Below are 12,931 nucleotides of genomic sequence, written 5' to 3' on the forward strand. Positions count from 1 at the left end.
AAAAACAGTCTTAGTGTGTGTAGAAAATGTTGTCGTCACTCTGATTTAGGACGTCACAATCATATTCTATAATCATTTATAGTATAGTCAACATGTAATTATAGAAGTTTGAGAAAACAAGTTTTGCTCTAAAAAGACGTTTAGGTAGTGTATGAACTGGTAGTACAAAATTGAGACTAATCAGTTTGCTAGAAAAAGCCATATCATTCAACACATCTTTAAGAAGTGTCTGTTGTTTCTTTGCTTAAGAATTTGAAGAATGTTGTTACAGGACTTATATCACTAAGTTGGAGACAAATTTGGAGTACAAATTGGAAATCATCCAGGAACTTAAATCAAACAGTTATTTAAAGCAATAGCAATTCTGCAAACACTGGAAATGCTACATCATATTATGCAAAATATCTTTAAGAGACTGCAGGAATGTTTGTACAAAAATGCAGTTTACCTGCAATGTGTCACCTTCAAGAAATAAAATTTCTATTATGTGTCTTAAATGACATATTATAGTGTTAAATCTATTATTTAATATTATCTTAAATATAATAATTTTACTACAATTCCTTCCTTGAGACATTGTATTATTATTTTTCTTTTTAAATAGAAGAAATGTTATTGATGTATTTTTTATTACTTTCTATCAGTAAATTTAAAATTCAGCAAAAAGGTAAACAGAATAATATTTAGATACTGTAAATTTGTCTGTGAATAATTAATTTCTGCAGTTTTTTTAAGAAATGTAAACTTTTCTTTACAATCGTTAAATTAGTTTTAATAAACTAAATGTACTAGGCAGAAATGTATTTACTTTCTGTTCATTAATTTCTGTTATCTATACTACATATTAAATGTGCTAGTATAATGCCTGTTGCAAAATTTATATCCAGTAAATTAATGTTTTAAAATCAGTAAAGATACATGAAAAATTTCTCAATTTTTCATAAAAGTAAAAAAAAAACTATATATATTGGTTCTATATTTTCACTGATTAAATTGGGTTATGAAATACAGCATCAAGACTATTACATAAACAGTCTGAGTATGCCAGTGTGTTTTATTTTCAGAAGTTTTACTTCAGAGAAGTTTTTTTAGTTTATAAATCATTATATCTTGATATTGTAGCAATTATCAGATTATAATGTATTTTATGTGGAATATTATTTAATTATAATTAAATTATTTTACATGCAAATTGTTATTTAATTATTAAATAAGTTTATAATAAGCATGTGACTGCAACTAGATAATTTATTTTACTGATAAGACTTTAGCTACTCATAACTGGAATATATTACACACTTGTTACTGGATAAAAAGTCTATTAAAAGTGAAATTAAGAATTTCAATTTTTAATGTTAAATAAATAACGTATACATAGTTGAATTTTATGTAATTCTTATTATAAAATGAACGTATTATTTCTAAGTTATTATTAAAACCACCGAACATAATTTTGCACATTTTAAAGATAAAAAATAGTTTTTTTTCAGTGGTAAAATCGAACCAGATTTTTAAAAGCTATATTGTTAAGCTAACCACCATCTTTATCAACTAGTAGATCGTAATTTACAAGTAGAAATGATTTCATTATTTTTATACTTTACTCCCTGTCAGGTAGTGCATGAAATTGATTTAATTACGCTCGAAATGCGTGAAGCTTTTGTCATGGTTAATCATTGACATCTGTAGATAGAGTTGGTATTAAAAGAGTTGAGAAGATTTCGATTCAGATTGTAATGCAACGTCATAGTCTCGGATTTTACCTTACGATTTTTGTCGTAATATTGTAATACAAATGTATGACCAATGTATAAAATACATTTATATTATTACATTTTTTATATTTGGATTTTATTAAGTTCAGTTTACATTGGTTAGTTTGGTTGGTTGTTTACCAAAACATCAATGATTTTACGCAGGAATCATAGAGTGCGTTGTGTGGTACCAGTAATATTGTAGGCTTTCCGGTAATTCCCATAACTTGCTGTAATTTTGGAGTGATAAGATTTTGTGTTTTGTATTATGCATTTATTTACATCTAGCATTCTAAAGTTACCTCAGTAATTAACCGGATTTGACTGCTATTAGGGAGTTTATTAATTTACATAATTTTAATATCAATTTACTTAGGTAAGGAATTATACTGTATTTTTAATCGTTGTAGTTCCATATTTCTGTGGTTTTCTATGTTTAAAAACTATTAATATTGAATTTAACTAATGATCATAGTTTAGTTGACGTTATAACCCAAAAGTATTTTGGGTTTAATTACAAACAAAATTTTACTTTTTTGTTGGGACGTCTGATTTTGCTTAGTTATATGATATTCAATATTTCAATTATATGAAATTCTTTTTAATTTGTTAACAATTTTGTGTGTTCGGGACACCATTTAAGGTTTTGTTCTGTTTTTGTAAAGTGTTAGAAATTATTAGAGTAAAATAATGTGGTTTTTTAAGATTGTGAGTCTTTCTTTAAGAGCTATTTATTACGTCTTAAATTTAGAGTTTCCATACAAGTTACAAGTTGGTCCTTCGAAATTTGCATGAATATTTTTTTCCCTAAAATATGCAACAGCTACAAAATATGTCATTCAACATATATTGCAGCTGTTTAATTTGAAAAATACGTAATTTATGGGTTAGCGTGGTATAGTTAAAAAAGTATACTTCACTTTCAAAATACGCCTCTAGAAGAGAAGTTATTGTAAATTTAGAATTCCCATATTAGTAGCATTTAATAGTGGGAATAGAATTTCACTATTTCAGAATTATGTAAAACCGGTTTGCTTCTCTAATAGACAAATGAAAAATTAATTTTATAGTATTGAAGTAAAATGATGTTCCTTAAGTTGTAGAGGGAGGTGATTACTTTCCAGTAGAAGATTTATATTTGTATATTTTATAGCACCAAATGACTAGTTATTTCTTGTCATACACTTATACTTCATAATCAAAATTTTCAATGTTCAGTTAGATCTACGTAATTTTTTTAAATGTTTGTAGGTACATTTATTTTGGCAATTATTTACAATTGGGACTTGCCTCTGATTTTGATGGAATCTGGAATATACTTTATTTATGATCTAGTTGTTCATACAATTGAAATTTGCTTTCTGAAATATCTTTCATTCAAGTTATGTACCTTGTAAGTTTGTCACTACTCTTGCCAAAAATTTCATAATTCAGCGTCGTACAAGTGTATTATAATTATTTTTGTTCTAAATAATTGGTCATTGTATTTAATTTTGGGTTCAGCCTAACAATCGGTCAATTTAATATTTAAGGATAATAAGATGCGTGAAGTGAGCGTTATGTTTGGTTAGGATATTTTGATATCATACAAAGTTCAGTATATAGTTACCAAACCTAAACCTAATTGAACTCAATTAAATTTCACTTAAACCAGTTATTTATTCTGTAAATAATGTATATTGCATTTAAGTTTTACCAAACATAATTTAGTCTGAAGTGAGTCTGATCTCATTCTTAACTTAATTCTCAAACTTAACTAAACTATTTAGTCCAAAAATAATGTATATTACACTTATAGTGTTGAATTATAAACGTTTTGGTGAGGGTACTGTGTAACTTAGAAGGGACGTAACTTAGGTATAAGGGTGAAAATGAATAATTTAGGTCCTAAATAATGTATATTTCAAATTTCATCCAATTCAGATGTGAATCTCTAATTGTAAATAATTATCTTCAATTTGTTAATTTTTTTTACAAGTTAAATTTTCTAAAAAAAAAAAACGATGAAAGTTTTTGTATTTATTCAATAATTATAATTAATGTGTTTTATTAAAATTAATTTAATATTACATTTCCTATAGTTATAGTTATTCAAAATTATTCAGTATTTCTGAATTTGCTCCAATTATTTATAACTGGTTGTTTAATAAGTAAGTGTTTTTGGTTATGCTATAGCTTTTTATGAATTTTTAATAAACTATATTTTTTATAGTATTGTCTAAAGAATAATTAATTAATTTCTTGTTTTTAATTAATATTTAACTGTTGTAATGATTCCCTTTATGGTTGGTTAAGTACGTACTTTTTAGTATTTTTGAAATATTGAAAAAGTATATATTTTCTGATATTTCACTTTATTTGATTTTCCCCGGCAAGGACATTTACTGGACCCATCCCTGTGGTTGTCACTTGCTTTACTGAGTTATGCGTTTAAAGAATCTTATACTTAGTTTCTGATTTAAAAATGTACTTATTGGTAGTTATTTGATGCAGACAGTATTGGGCAATATTGGCTTGTTATATTATGAATTAGGTATCAGACAAGAGTTAGGTATCAGTTGCCATGGCTGGTGGAGTGAGCAAGACGGCAGAGATTTTTATTAAAACTGGTGGCGACAGGATGTGTGTTCTGGTGACGCTGGATGTGCGGAGTACATTTAATAGCATTCCTCACATTATCATTATGCACTCCTTCATGGTGTCCAGCAGTATCTGTGTAGGATAGTCCGGTCATATGTTACAGGATGTAAGATGGTATGCCAGATTCAAAATGGACTGTGGTTGAAGTGGCCCTATCAAGACCACGACATCAGTGACCACTATGTCGTAGATTCCCCTATTTGGAACCTCACATACGACAGCGTGTTCTGGATTGCCCTTCCTCTGGGAGTCATGCTTTATGGATATGCCAATAACCTGGCAATGGTGATTGATACCCTCACTCGTAGGGAGACTGTCGCTAAGATACATGACTCTTATTTGGCGATTAGAGCATGGGGATGCCGGGCTGGAGTTAGCACTGGAGAAAACTGAGGTGGTAGTAATCACTGCTGCTTTTTTTCTTTTAGGAGTAACTTATTGTTACTTGTCAGATTGTCTACAACCTTTCTGGTTTTGGTACTTAACATAATGTAAGTTTTGATCCCTTTTACGTATGCTGTTAATTTTGGTTTGCGGGTCAGGTAACTTGTAATGTGGTCATATAAGCATTAGAATCTGTTGTGTTCATTCATTTTATATATTGTGTTGTACAATTTGTTGATAATAAATTTAATAGTATGACCTAATGTCCTATTAATAGTATCATAATGTCCTATTAATTAGGATGTGTCAAGTTCGTGATTGTAAATGCTGCATTAAAATATGTGTATCAAATTTTATTGGTAATAAATTACATAGTACAATAATTACAATAGAATTTGCCCAGTTCAGGATATGCACTGTGTAAAATATGCATGTTATGTTTATAAAGTATTTATATGTAATTTCTTTGAAAAGAGATTGTTAGATTGTAAAAACCTAAAAAAAAGCAGTGATGAAGAACATTTTTGAGGATGAGTAATGGTAGACAGGCTTAAGTGGAGATCCACGATTGGCAGCCTAACCCAGTATGAAGGGAAGATGTTCTTATTTTAAGTTAAAATTAATATGTTAAATTTTTCAGGTATGACTAAGTTTAAATAGAATTGAAAAAAAAATCTAATGTCATTAAAGTAATATCAGCCCCAAAAATTATTATAGTTCAAAATTTTTCTGTATTTAATTAAATAAATATAAATAGGTTGGGTTACTTTGTATTAAAATCCCAGCAGTTTTTAGCGATGTATTACATTAAAAGGTATCAAGTGGCACATTTTTTATAGCTACTCCAGTAATACATTTAAAAGAGCCAGGAAAAAAATTACCATTAGTAAAAATAAAAAAAAACAAAAAAGTTGCTATGACAGCTTGGAACTGGGCTTTTCTGTTTTTAATATAAATTCTCAAATTTGTTATATTATATACGTTGGGCCTGTCAAAACTGATGGTTTTCATTTGGACTTGATGTGAAAAAAATGTATAGATTTAAAAAAAAAAAATTTATTTATCTATGTGCTACAATTTCATATATCAATATTGCTATGCGTATTATTATTTTTTTCAAAATTATATCTTTTAAATGATTTTCATCTGCTACTCAGTTTTATTGCTTAAATGCTAATGTAATTAAAATCGCTATTTCAGTTATAAATTATAACAATTTTTTTCAGTATCTCATACATCGTACAAGCTGAAAACTTAACATTACAGTGGTTTATTGCTTCTTAGATCACTCTGGTTATGTAATCCATCTTAGATTTTAATGAAACATTACATAAAATTAATCCAAGGACCGAAAGCTATCTTAAATATTTTTGCTATACGACTAATTTATTTCATTAGATTTTTTCATCAAATTTTTAGTTTTATGATACTGGTGTTATTTAACAGCTCAGAAAATGACAGTTCAAATGAATTTTTTTAATTAAAAAATTTTTTCTACTGTAACCACTCAAGATTTTAGTGTGAATTGTATGCATCTGTTAAGCAAAAAATAAAATTTTGTAATGTAACAGCTTTTTTCCTGAACACATGAGTAACCAAACAGCCTAAAAATCCGAAAAATTGAAAAATTCATAGAAAAAAATAGTCAAAGGATGACTGACTATTTTTTTAAAAATATCCCTAACCTATATTTAGGATACAGAATATCCCTAAAATAGGGATATTTTTACGAGTTTAATAACCACAATTATAAAAATGTGAGTTTTATAAAAATTTGATCAATATGTGTGTTTTATCAAAATCTAGTGAGTTACATTTTGACTTTTTAGGCTATTTGACAGGGAATGACTTCTTAAAAACAAACTTATGTTTCTATGGTTTTTTTTTGTTCATGTAATTAACTTATATAATTTTTAAAAAAATTTCTCCTGGTGAAGGTAGAAGGAAGTAAATTGTGCAAGTGTGGTTGAGCAGTTGTATTATTCATTTCACAGAATCTGGAAGGCAGTCTCTGGAACTCACTTATAATATCATATTCTGGCTTTACGGTTGCACTCTCTTACTAGATTATAACATCTGATTAACTCATAACATTTGATTATTAGTATTTCCAGTCATAGTTTAAATGATTTTTGTCATGTGATACTACCAACATGGAATCAAAGAAATTGGTTGTTCATTTTTGTCAGAATTGTGTGGGCTAGTAACCCCAAATTGAGCTACATCATGCAAGACATGTGATGTGAACATTCAGAAGAATTTTATGTGTATTTTGTCTATTTTCCTTGACCAGTAGTGAAAGTTTTGTTATTATACCCAGAAGAGTGAAAAGATGACAATAATATCATCTGACATTATTAATGAACTCAAAATATTTTGCCTAAGTTAGTTTTAACATGGGCTTTCTAAAGTTCACTTATTCCTGTTTATCTTGAGGTTGTAATTTATGAATCATTGCGATTTAGAGGGATCTATACCCAAATTCAAACACAAAATTCTGCAGTCTGATTTCTATGGAATTTGAAATTCAGTGTAGAAGTGTGAACTTAAATAAATAGCATCATTTACTCGCTCTGATTTTTCTGTGATGTTCAGACTAAATAACATCATCTACTTTTCTTGCGATATCAATGCTGGTTTGTCAAGTTTTTATCCAGTTCAAAATTCTGTTGCAAAATATTATAATGATGTATTACGAAAATTCAGATTTGTTCCTAAACAGCCGTTGTACCTTAATTACACATTTATTATTATTTAGATATTGCTTTACACAACAAATTTGATGTTGCTTTGATAAGTACTCTGTGTCAGCCAAAGTTGCACATTTATCTCCAACCACCCCAGTTAAAATTTAACATGTGGTACTGCCAACATCATGTGTCACATTTGTCAGATTGGATTGGAAAATTGTATTTTTAATTCCATTTTGAAAAGTTCTAAATATTTATAATTGTAGTATTACATTTTAATTTTTTTCATTTTTCTTATATGTGTTTGGTCACTATTTGCAATTCTTGGTTTATAATTTACTTAATTTCTGTCTATTGATCAATGTTATCTCAGTATAATGGGGGCTTACTGATTACTGTCTTGGAATGAATGTAGATTATGATGGAGTGTGGTAAGTTTTTCAAAAACATATGAATGATCTTTTTATTTATTAGTAGTAAATACAAACTATTGAATTTTGTACAGCCTAATGTTTTTAAAAATCCTATTGTAATGAAATGTTTGTGAATACACTTTTGAAGAGATTTAAAAGCAAGCATTCATGTAACAGACAGAATGTAGCAGCTCTTATTAGATCCTCATAAGTAAAGTTGCACCAGATTCATGGAATCTTAGATTATTGTGGAATTTTTCTTATGAATTTATTTTTAGATTTTTAAAAATTTGTTAACTAAAAGTATTTTAATTATATGTTTTGTTTTCAATCTTATTTTTTTATAGGTTATACTTACTTTTTGAGAATTTGTGATTAAAATGGCTGAAGAGAATATTTTACGGAAGCTGCTTTCTGGCAGAATTAACAAAAGTTCTGCAGGTCTGTGTGTGTTTATTTTTATTTAATTTTTTTCACAGTTTGTCTCTTGTTACTCCAGAATAGCTCTCTGGTTTTCATGAACTAAGTTTTGAAAGATGTATTTCACTCGAGTGGTACAAAATATATAGTGATTTGAAGAAAAAGTAGATAATTATAAAAATTATGATTTTTTTTTCCCAAACTGAAAAAAAAATTATTTTAATTCATCAATTCTGTTGCCAAATAAAATTATTGTAAACCAGATTTAAAAAATTAAAATCTATTTTAATATTCCAAAACAGTATTATACTTGAAAAACATTTTTCTTTGTTAATCATAAAAATAATTAAAAATGATTAATGAGTCCTGAGTAAAACTGTTTACTGTATGCTTTCTTAAAATGTGATTGTTTTCCTAATGCAAGGACTACCTCAGGACATAGCAGTTTTTTTTTTCAATTTTAAGGGAGATGAAATAAAGTGAATTATCGGTAGGTAAAACACATTAATGAACTGGTTTCTGTAGATCACTAAACATAAATAATGCTGGTTGCAGGTCACTGCACGTTGTTACAATTTAATTAATTATTTGCTAATATCTTAGCACATTATCACTTAAAATTTGTATAAAAAACAGATAATCTAAATTTAATAAATAATCAAGTAAAGAATAATTTTTGCTTGTGTCATGAACCTTTTGACTAGTCTGCACTTCTCATTATATGTGCCAGTTGTTGACATAACAATATTAATTGCTGTGTCAGTTATGTACAAATTTATTCAATAATTGCTAATTTTGTAAATATATTATTTTATCAATAATAAAAGTTAAAATACTTAAAAAACTGATAAAATACTGTTATAACATTTCGTTTTTTTATAAGAGGACTTTTATAGTGATCACTACTTCATCAAATTCAAATAAAAACTTTTTATGTTAAAAATTAAAATAAAAAAGAAATGTTTTGTCTTCTAGGTCAATAAAAATCTAGAAGACAAACACAATTTTTTATTTTAATGTTTAATGTAAGAATTATAAATATGTAAAAAAAAAAAATAAGTATTTATTGACCTAGAAGGTGAAATGTAATTCTTTCTATTTTAATTTTTAACATAAAAGTTTTTTGTTTGAATCTGATGAACTAGTGATCACTACAAAAGTACTCATATAAAGAACAAAATATTAAAGTAGTAAATGTTAAAACTTTTTTTCTGGTATTTTGTTATTGTTATGATTCATAATTGCAAATTCATTATTTATGTATATGAGGGTAAATCAAATATAAACGCGATTTTTGTTCATGAGCATCTATGGTTGGTAGGACTGGGCCTGCACTTCTAGGATCATTAGGAGTGGGCAGAGCCGCCGGCCATTCCACACTTCCAACCAATTTGTCAGTAACACTTACGATGTGGGAGCAAAGGTGGTGCACCCCTCTACTGCGCCATGCATAATTATAAAATTTCTTGCTCATGAAGGAGTTGATGCAATGGAAATTTTCCGGAGATTGATTGCACAGTTCGGGTACCAAACATTGTCAAGGACTCATGTGTTTGCCTGGCATAAAGAATTGAAGGAAGGACGAGAACGAGTGGAAAATCAGGAACATGATTGCCGTCCGTGAACCAGTTACAGATGAAAACATTCATGCAGTTCAAGACATTCTTGAAAACGATCGATGGGTAAGAGTATCTGAAACTGCAGAACAGGTCGGAATAAGTTTTGGGAGCTGTCAAGCGACCATCACAAATGATCTACAGTTCTGTAAAGTGTGTGCCAGATGGGTCCCTCGTCTTTTGACCGGAGATCAGAAGTTAAGACACTTGGAGATCTGTCAAAGGCTTACAGCAAGGTTTGTGAAAGAAGGTGATGTATTTTTGAGTTGGATTGTCACCTACGACGAAACGTGGGTCCACCACTACACTCCCTAGTCAAAACAAGCTAGTATGGATTAGTGGAAGAAAGGGGAGGGAGCCCCAGTAAAAGCCAAGACTCTACTGTCAGCTGGGAAGTTTCTTTCAACCATTTTTTTTTGACTGGTGAGGAATTTTGCTCATTGATTTTGTGCATGAGCGATGTGTAATCAGTGCTGCTTACTACTGTGAGCTGTTAAATGAGGTGAGGGCTGCATATTGGCGCTAAAGATGAGACCAACCGATTCGAGAGGTCATCCTCCTCTACGACAATGCCAGGCCCCACACTGCACCTCCTAACGGTCTCAAAACTAGAAGAAATGCACTGGACTCAACTTGATCATCATCCCTACAACCTGGATCTATCGACCTGCAATTTTCATCTGTTTGGGTTGCTTAAAGAAGCTCAAGGAGGACAATGATTTGAAGATGATGAGGGCATGGAGGGATTTGTGCGCAATTGGCTCCTGACTCATCTAACTTTATTCTATGATGCTGCAATTTTTTATTTATTTGTAATTAAAAACAATTATGATGAAAATTAAGTACTCAGTCTTATTTTTAATCAACTTTAAATAAAACTAAGTTTCCAATTTAACCTGTAATGAGGTTAATTGTATATTGATTGTACTATTAAACAAATGGCCTAATTTCTGCAATTAATTTGTATTCACTTGGAGAATTTTCTCTTGTGATCCCATTCCAAGTTTTTAAAGTATGAATAATTATTAAATGAAAAAATACATTTTCAATGAAAATGATTTGATGGTGATTTTCTATCATAGTCATCACTTGGTACTGGCCTTTTATAGTTAGCCAGATATCATTCTGTTTAAAATATTTTTTTGTAAAAATCCTTGAAATTTAGCTGGAAAATGTTATAAAAAAATTCATTCTAGAAATAAACCAATCTGTACATGCTGTAGCATTCTCATTATTTTACCAACAAATTTTAATTTTTTTTTATAAAATTGAGCTTTTTCTCTCATTTCTATTATATAAACATGTATTTAAAAAATCTACACCGAAATGATAATATTTCTTCAGTTCTTCTTTAAATTTACACATTTGAAGTTACTTTCTTTTTCTGTTTAGCCTCTGGAACCACAGTAATGTATTATCTCAGAGGTTGAATTGGAATGATATGTATGAATGTAAATGAAGTGTAGTCTTGTATAGTCTGTGATTGACTGTTCCTGTGGTGTGTGGTTAATTGAAACCCAACCACCAAAGAACACCGATATTCATGATCTAGTATTCAAATCTCTATAAAAGTAACTTCCTTTACTAGAATTTGAACCTTAGAACTCTCGACTTCAAAATCAGTCATGTGAAGTTACTGGAAAAATTAAAAACTTGCAACTAATTTTTAACCCATAATTACATCTTAATTACCAACTTTTAATTTGGTAGAGATTTCTAAATGTCAGAATTTTAAGAAAAGTTTAGATTATACCTTTTTTAGCACATTTTTTTCTAAATGTTTTATTATTTTTAAAAAAAATTTTATATTTTGTTCTTTTTTGTGTTATATTTTTATTTGTGGATTTATATGTTTGTTAATAGAAAGTAATGAAGAGAAGATAAGAAAAATTGTTGAGGAAACAATTGCCAGTTACCAAGAAAGTGCTAGTGCTGCTGCTTCCTCAAGTAGTGCGTGTAAGTTACAGTAACATTTTTCCTCTTTATAGATGAGTCGTTGGAGTTTTGGAAAAGCATATGAATTGCATAGCGCAGCTTTGTTATTTCAGTTATGATTTTACAGAATATTTTAACATGCTTCGCTTTTATAATTCATGAGACCATAAGTGAGTATGGACTGACATTTTTATTGTTTTTAAAAAAAATCCTTGCTGAAATTATAGAATACAAGTTATATTTTGATACCTTATACCATTTTAAAGCATGGTGGCCTTTCTTTCCATGTTTAGTGTTTTTCCTACATATGCACTTCAGATGTTAAATAAATAACAGAGTTTTAATTTGTTAGATCCCTTTGATGCGGTATACACTGTTGATTTAAGGCTAGGTTCAAGGAGCAAAAAGGACAGTTTTAGTTGTGTGCATGGCCGTAGATTTATTTCTTATCTTTCCACTTGTCAGTGCCACTAGCAAAGGCAACTTCTAAACGGATAGCTTTCTGTGTTTTTGGTGATTAGCCTTGGTGATTTCTGTGTGTTTAAATAACAATCAACCTGTCTAAATGAAGGATTGGCGACAATAGTAACTCTCTAAGAAAATTGAACTACATTTGCTGACTGCAAATTGTGAAACCAAAACACAGTGAGCACATTTTGCACCAGTAATTGTTCCATTTCTAACAACACTGGTGGCCAAATTTGGTACTAATGAACTATGTGAGTCAAAACTTGATGTGTTTTGCTATGAAATGAGACCTAAGCTGAATCTGTAAGACACGTAAATAAATATTTGTATGCTTTTAAAATTCGGAAATTCTTTTTGAATCACCTGGTTTATAGTATCTCTCACCTTTTACTCAGTGTGAGTGCGAGTGAGAAAGAGTTATCTCACAAATAACTGAAAAGAATGTCAGGACATATCCTTAAAGTGGAAATAAAAAAAAGTTCATATAAAGATGGGCTTGGAATTGCTTCATTTTTTGAATTACAACTTGTGAGAAATTTTTTGATATCTACTCCAAGGGTAAGTTAAAGCCATACTTAAATTCTAGGAATTTAAATTAAAACGTAAATGTG

At 29.1% G+C, this 12,931-nt stretch overlaps 1 protein-coding gene across 2 annotated transcripts in view; it reads left to right on the top strand.

Annotated features, from left to right (window-relative positions):
• Positions 1–1,846: 1,846 nt before the first annotated feature.
• LOC142332320 (uncharacterized) overlaps positions 1,847–12,931 on the top strand; it is a 65,110-nt gene continuing 54,025 nt past the window's right edge. The window contains exons 1-3 of one of the 2 annotated variants that reach the window (XM_075378690.1): positions 1,847–2,130; positions 8,229–8,322; positions 11,781–11,873. In XM_075378690.1, the coding sequence (XP_075234805.1) occupies positions 8,262–8,322; positions 11,781–11,873 (154 nt within the window). In that variant the 5' untranslated portion in view covers positions 1,847–2,130; positions 8,229–8,261. The remainder of the gene's footprint in view (positions 2,131–8,228; positions 8,323–11,780; positions 11,874–12,931) is intronic. The other variant, XM_075378689.1, reaches the window with a different exon arrangement.

This window comes from Lycorma delicatula, chromosome 11 (genome assembly GCF_047948215.1).
Source record: "Lycorma delicatula isolate Av1 chromosome 11, ASM4794821v1, whole genome shotgun sequence".
In the NCBI taxonomy this organism is placed as follows: Eukaryota; Metazoa; Arthropoda; class Insecta; order Hemiptera; family Fulgoridae; genus Lycorma; species Lycorma delicatula.